This window comes from Octopus bimaculoides, chromosome 1 (genome assembly GCF_001194135.2).
Source record: "Octopus bimaculoides isolate UCB-OBI-ISO-001 chromosome 1, ASM119413v2, whole genome shotgun sequence".
Lineage (NCBI taxonomy): Eukaryota > Metazoa > Mollusca > Cephalopoda > Octopoda > Octopodidae > Octopus > Octopus bimaculoides.
In genome coordinates, this window is record NC_068981.1 from 113,051,236 (window position 1) to 113,059,218 (window position 7,983).

The window sequence follows — 7,983 nt, forward strand, 5'->3', positions numbered from 1 at the left end:
AAAAAAAAAAAAAAAAAAAATAAGTCAAGTCCATTTCTTACAATGAACTTATTTTGCCACTGTTTGATATTGGTAGGTACTGATGAGAGCATTACGAGATTTCAACATCCCTAAAATTGTGACTGATGATTATCCAGTTTTCATGGGACTTATAAGTGATCTCTTCCCTTCCTTGGATGTACCGCGGAAACGTAACATTGAATTTGAGAAGAATATAAAACAGGCTATATTAGATCAGAAATTGCAACCAGAAGAAAGCTTTGTTCTTAAAGTAAGTATTGAATTTTCTTGTATGTGTCCAATAATTTGAAATGAGTATTATTTCAAACATATTTTCTTAACACCATAGTCATTTTTATAGAAGAATTATATGATTCAGCTATTGCATTTAATTTATCAAGCTAGGAGGTATAAGAAGTGAAGGTAAACCTTGAATGATTTGAACATGATATAGTAAGATATTAAAGTAATTATTTCAAATTATCTTTTAATTCTGATCCTCTACTTTTTGTGTCATTTTTAAAAAAAATAACTATTTTAGTATCATATTTAGTGATCAAGATGCCAATCCATAGTGAGTGTTACAGAGATTGTTTGTATAACTCAAGTAGAACCAGCATTACACAGTATATTTTAAAGCACAGATTATTTGGTTTTGCTTGCATTGGCAAAAGATGTGTGTGCATGCGCATGCACACACACTAGTTTCTACATCATCTCTGTATGCCAAATTCCACTTAGAAGATATTGCTCAGCATGAAGTTATGGTATAAAACACATGCCTAAGACAATGCATTTTAGTAGCATACTCTAAGCCTCAAGATTGTCGAGAAAATTTCTGCACAACTATGTTTGGTACCTCTTGTTACATACACAAAGAAAGACAATATTTGTTTACAGGGAAGGGTAAGGTTTGAAATATAAATAATCATTTGAGAAATTATATAATAGCTGAGGGTTCAACCTACTGGGTTGCCTGGTGATTGCTGTATCCAAGTTGATATTTCATAGCTAGTCTGCTCTCTTTGCTACATTGTAAATGCTATTTCTGGCTAAAACAAGCCAATAACACAGATTAAACATGCTACTCCTGATATGTCATTGCATATCAGGAAATTGGGCTTCAACATATGAAAACTAGAGAGTCAGATCATTAAACCAGAAAATAAAAGCTTTCAGCTTTTACGTCTCTGAAGCAAACCTTTTCATTTGAAGGATATATGGTTTCAGCCATCATATCAATATCACAGATTTGTTAGAACACAAATTTGGAAGATTTCATAGCTGTTACTAGAAAAATAAAACGTCTTTAGAAATATTTATGCCATTGAATATAGATTGTAATACATGTATAATGATCCTAGAAATACCCCTTTCTCAAACAAAATGCAGAAAGATAGGAAATGAACAGTTATCCACAAACAGAACATTATCGTATTGTATAGAATAAATTGGTATGTATGAAAGCAACTATTCAGTATTGCAAACTAACAAAGCTACACCAATCCATGTACTATGAAAAGTTAAGAGTGTAAAACAGACCCAGTACAGTTGACAATGAGATAAATATGAGGTGGTATCAAAAAGTTCCCGGACTAGTTATGTTGAATAAAAATAACTTACTTACCTAAGTTTTAACATTATCTCCTTCAAAATAGTCACCTAATGCAGCAATACATCAGCCCCAGCGTTCTTAGCACTTTTGCAATCTGGCCTCAAAGTCATTTTCTATAAGTGAGTCAAAGACCTTCAGCAATCCACTCTTGATCTTGACAACAGTGTTAAAACAGTGACCTTTAAGCTGCATTTTCATCTTGGGAAGAGATGGAAGTCTACAGATGCTAAATCTGATGAATAGAGTATGTACGGAAGTGATACCATGTTGATTTTGGTGAGAAATTCACGAGTGAGGAGAGCTTGGTAAAAGGGTGTGTTGTCATTATGAAGAATCCAATTTCTTATGCTCCACAGATCCAGTCGCTTTCACTGAATGTCCTCTTGCAGTAGAACTCTTGATTGACAGTCTGGCTCTGGGGGATAATTCTCAATGCACAATACCATAGATGTCAAAAAAGACGATGACTATGCTCTTGATTGAGCTATGACTCTATCATGCCTTCTTCAGTCATGGAGTTGAAGGTCTTTTCCATTGTGATGACTGCTGCTTTGTCTTAGAGTCATACCTGTAGATCCAACTCACATCATCAGTGATGATCCTCAACATGAGGAATGGGTCATCAGTGGCACACTGATGGAGATCTTAACAGATTTTGATGCAGTGTTCTTTTTGCTCAGTAGTCAGCAGGCTGGGGACAAACTTGGTAGAGACACAATGCATGTTCAATTCAAATGTTAGGATTGTCTGCACAGACCCATACGATAGACCAACTTCATCAGCAATATCATTGATTGTCCTCTGATGAACCTCATGCACAAGCTAATGAATTTTCTCCACATTTTTGGGAGTGACGCTCATAGCAGGTCTTCCAGATCGCTCATTGTCTTCCAGGGATGTTCTTCCACTTTTGGAGTGCCCATGCTACTTGAAACATTGTGTACAACCCATTGCCTCATTGCCGTAAGCTTGCTGAAGTATGCCCAATATTTCTGTTGAAGATTTCCCAAAGATAACGCAAAAGTTCACCTTGGCTCTTTGTTCCAACTTCCTGTCCATGACAAAATTGCAGACTACAGTATATACATGATCACAAAAACACAAATTTCATGACTTTCAAAGTAAAAACAGCGATGACACTTGGCACACTGCCTCATGAAGGTCACTGCTAGCTCTCACTGCACAAGCAACTGTGTGCTGCCACCTGTTGGTGTGCTACAGAACTTTTTGATACCACCTTGTATCTTGCAGAGGAAGATGTAAGACAAATAAAAATACAGATAGACTATCATTACAATACATTGAGACATAAAGAATTGATGTATACAGATCAAGGAATAAATCCATAGTAACTAAGCTCAGTTAATGAAAGGCTATTTCATTCCATTAAATCCATATGGGATCCACTTGCATATTTATATATAAATCAACTGAAATGATCTTTAAGAGCAACATATTTGGCATAAAACAGAAAAACATAAATTTTGTAAGTAGTTTATACTATAATTAGTTCATACTACATAAATAATTCATATTATAATTTTATAAATAGTTCATTGTATTCATTAAGTTACACACCACCAAATTTATAATTACATAAGGAGACATAATTTTAATTTGATTATTTTTAATCAAATAAATTTAAAAAGAATGCTTACCCAAATCATCAGGAATCAGAAAACTGTTTATCAGAAAACTGTTACATGAGACAGAGAGAAAAAGATACCCAGAAGAAGTAAAAGTGAAAAATTAAGTTAGACAAAAAAAATAAAAGAAATGTAATTATGTAAGTAAATATATATATATATATATATATCATTATCACCATCGTTTAATGTTTGCCTTTCATGCAGGAGTGGGTTGGACAGTTTGACAGAAGCTAGCCGAGTAGAAGACTACCTCAGGCTACTGTGTCTGTTTTGATAGGGTTTTTATGCCTGGATGCCTTTCCTAACATCAACCACTCTGCAGAGTGGACTGAATGCTTTTTACATGGTACCAGCACAGGCAAGGTTAGTTTTGGTTTGGATTTTACAGCTGGATGGCTTTCCAAAATGTCAACCACTTTGCAGTGTTGACTGGATACTTTTTATGTGGCACCAGCACTGGCAGGATCACTAAGTAACTTGCAAGACAAAGAATTTTGAGAGGGGAAGGGGCATTGGAAGAGGGTTTTTTTTATGTCAGATGATGTAAGGCGAGAAGCAGAAACAAGTGTCTTGTTATAGAGGAGGGGGCTTTAGAGGAGGTGATCTTGTGTCAGATGATGAAAGATTAGGGTGTGACAGAGAGGCAGAAACTTGTGTCTTGCTATAGAGGAGGTACATGGTTACCTGGCCAGAGAAAGAGAGAAGTGACAGAAGATGAAGAGAGAGAGAGAGAGTGAAAGGAAGAGAGAGTGAGTGGGTGAGAGATAGGTACAAGAAAAAGGACAGAAACAGGTATGCTGGTGTAAAGGAGATACTTAGTTACCTAGCAAGAGAAGAGAGAAAGAGAGAGAGAGTTATCAAGAATGAGGGTAGAAACTGCTGTAGAGGAGATACATGGCTACCCAACCAGAGGGAAGAGCAAGGGAAAGAGAAAGAGAGTGAGAAACAGCAAAAGTGCAAGAGAGCAGGAGAGAGATGGTGAAGTGCTAAAGTATACTCACAAGTAACAGAGATCAGAGCCTAGGTGGACTGGTAGAGTAAGGAAGAGAGAGATAAATGGTGGCAATTGCCAGGGCATGCCCTCAAGGTACGGAGGTCATAATATATGCAGCCAGGTATTGCCAAGAAGGTGAAGTAGGGAGTGAGAATTGCAGTAACTTGTAGGAACCTGGGTATATAGAGGGGGAGGGGAGAGCAGCAATACAGTGAGCAGGCAGTGAGGGCAGAGATGGGGAGTAGGAGATAATAATGTTTGTAGAGGAAATGTGAGGAAGAAAAGATGCAGTTTAGAAGAGGAGATGTAGTTTGGTTTCTTGGGGTAAGGTGCTTATTGTTCCTGCACACCTGCTACATATGAAAGTGACCTTATCTGTTAATCTACTTGTGATTCCACTGCATCTCTTATGTGTTTATAGCTTACACTGGGTGCAGCGAATGGAATTACTTCCTACTCTTTTCCCACATATTGAGTAGGGCCATTTACCTTACAGAATAGACTAAACAGAGCAGGAGGGTACACATGGATGAAAAAGGTTGCTGAAGAAATCACAAATGTGTGACGAAAGGTTTCTGGACAATGGTCATAAGATAAAATAAGAACTGTAATAAACAAGTGAAGAACAAATATACAGTGTGTATGTGTTTATTTGGGGGAAAAAAAAAACCCATCCTGAAATATAACAATATCTGTTTCAACACACGGTTTCATATGAGGAATCTTGCAACACAAATTCATAAATGTAATGGGACACAACACTTCTAGTACTTACTTTCGCTGCTGTGGGTGTGTCTTCTCTAGAAACTCATATCACCTGACATCTCAGTCCATTGTCCTTTCCTCCATTCTGAGATCAATCCTCACCACTTTATCCCATGTCTTCCTGGGTCTCCCTCTTCAACAGGTACCATCCACTTCCAGTGACAGGCACTTCTTTATACAGCTGTCTTTACTCATACACATCACATTCTTCTCTCCTGCCTGCCAGATTTAATTCATCTTATGCATATATATATACTAGCAGTGATACCCATTGTTGATAAGGTAATTTTACTGTTTCTCAGGCCGAGAAGCTAGAAAAATGGGTATATCATATGGAACACTAGCTTCACAGAACCCAGTTGACTGCAATGGCACTGAAAAGGCTGCAGGTCAAGTGAAACATCACTGTTCATATAGGAAAAGCACTGCATATCTTGCGTTTGTTTGGTGTTTGTTTTTTGATGGTCTTTTTTTTGGTAGACATTTTTTTAATTAGGAATATCAGTAAGTAATAGTGAAATTATAAATGCTGTGTCCTGTCAATGTTAGTGTTGAAATTCCGATGCTATATTACAAGAATGGAAGGCAAGGCAACAGTAAGTAATAGTCCAATGAAATTACAAATGCTGTGTCCTGTCAGCCAGATTTAGGTTTACTTGTCCTGTATGTGTGTATTATATAAGAGGAAAATATGTAATAGTTGAAGTAGAAAAAAGATGAATTTCATATACAAACTTCTGCGTTCTTCAAGTTGCAATCCAGCAACTTTTAGTGATTGGCCCTGACTTTTGTTAATGCTCATGGTAGAAAAAAGTGGAATAGGAATCTGTAAGGGCTTAAATTTGAATGGAACATTAGATGATACAGCTGGTGTGCAAGGAACGAAGATGGTGTTGCATTTATCACAACCAGTGAGAATATTTTCCTCAATGGACAGAATCTCTCTTTTATACATATATGTATAGATAATCATCATCATTTAACGTCCGTGTTCCATGCTAGCATGGATGGGATGGTACAACAAGAGCCGGCCAGGCCGAAGCCTGCACCAAACTTCTGTGACTGTTTTGACAGGATTTTTACAGCTGGATGCCCTTCCTAAGACCAACCACTCAGCAGATATATACATATATAAAATGTAGTCATTGGTCGGCAAGAAAGTTACCTTTGGTTTCACAATATAGGTGACTGATCAGATGTGCTGGCTGTAGGAACACAATCTCTTTACTAATGGAGGTGAAAATACAGACTTGTACAGCTTGATAGGAGAAAAACACCTGAAATGAAATATTTTCAGTGTAAACCTTTTCTGGGAGAGATGGAGTTACCTACCTTCCAACGGCTTCAGTTGCATTCAAAAAGTATCAGTTTATGTACATTTTCCGTACACTAGTCAGCAGGCAGAGAAGCCCACATTAAGGTTTCCACTTATAAGAAATTTTGCTTCAGGTGTGCACCACCAAGCTGACCAAGGCTGTATTTTTACCCCGTTTGGTAAAGAGGTTATGTACCAGCAAATCTGATTGATTGCTTATATTGCTATGTACAATAATAAATGTGAAACCAGTGATGACTTTCTGACTGGTCGCAACCAATGTCTACATAAAATATGATTGGCTGGTCAGAAAAATTGTTTTAGAGTGTGCTTCTTTCAGATTTAAGAACAGCTGACTGAATATATGTGTGTGTGTGTGTGTGTGTGTGTGTATATAAATAGAGAGAGAGGTATGTAAGTATGTGTGTGTGTGTCTGTGTATGTATATATATATATATATATATATATATATATATATATATATATATAGAGAGAGAGAGAGAGAGAGAGATAATCAAAGTTAAGGGTACTGAAAAACAGTACCTACACACTAGAGATAGACATCAAATGACTCTAAAAACCACTTCAAATTAGACTCCATTAGCATAAGGTTGAAAGCAAGCAACTGAAAACAGAGATTTAGTAAAATTTTGAGATTAATTCTAGATCATCCAATTTCGGATTTAGTAATAGAAATTACTTTACCGTCATCAGTAGAATATACTAGAAGTACATGAATATAAATATATATACATACCCATACAAATACATTCTTATATATACAAATATATATATCCACACATATATATATACATATATTCACACATATATATGAGGCAAATTTGATTATTCATCTCAACCATGTGCGTATTTGATTAAGATAATACCGCAGTAAGGCCACTGATAAGATCATTAGATTTTATCCTTAATTATGTATGTGTATGTATATATATGGTAAATAAAAGACGGAAGATGGAATATATGAGAATTTATTATTAATCACAACAATTGTTTCGATACATCTGACATCAAGCCTTCACAGGTGGGATGCTTAACAACTGGTTCAGGAGCATCTGGCAGTGCAGATGAGTCTCATTGGGTGATAAATAGACACAAATCATTAAGATAACAGTTCCGCAATATATCTTCTCATTTTGTAGAAAGAAAAGCAGCAAAATGAAGGAAATATCTTTATTTACATAAAAGATAAAAAATAAATCACAGATGCAAAAAATACTTTTCTCCTGTATTGTGTGATCATTTCTTTTTTGCATCTGTGATCTTATTTTTGATCTTCTATGTAAATGAAGATATTTCCTTCATTTTGCTGCTTTTCTTTCTATGAAATGAGAAGAAACATTGTGGAACTTATTTTAACACGTTTTGTCTATTTATCACCTGATGAGACACATCTACACCACCTGATGCTACTGAACCAGTTGTTAAGTATCCCACCCATGAGGGATCGCTGTCAGATGTGTCAAAACAATTGTTGTGATTGATAATAAATTCTCATATATTCCATCTGTCTTTCATTTGCCATATACATAATGAACACTGTGAAAGTGACCTTGCTTTATCAGTAATCTACCAGGTGTAAGCCATTCGTTTTATTATCTAATATATATATACATACATATATATA

General features: G+C 36.0%; 1 protein-coding gene across 3 annotated transcripts in view; it reads left to right on the top strand.

Annotated features, from left to right (window-relative positions):
• Positions 1-7,983, top strand: part of LOC106876453 (dynein beta chain, ciliary) — a 628,322-nt gene that overhangs the window by 302,654 nt on the left and 317,685 nt on the right. For all 3 annotated transcript variants that reach the window (XM_052969374.1, XM_052969385.1, XM_052969379.1), the window contains one exon: positions 77-271. In XM_052969374.1, the coding sequence (XP_052825334.1) occupies positions 77-271 (195 nt within the window). The remainder of the gene's footprint in view (positions 1-76; positions 272-7,983) is intronic.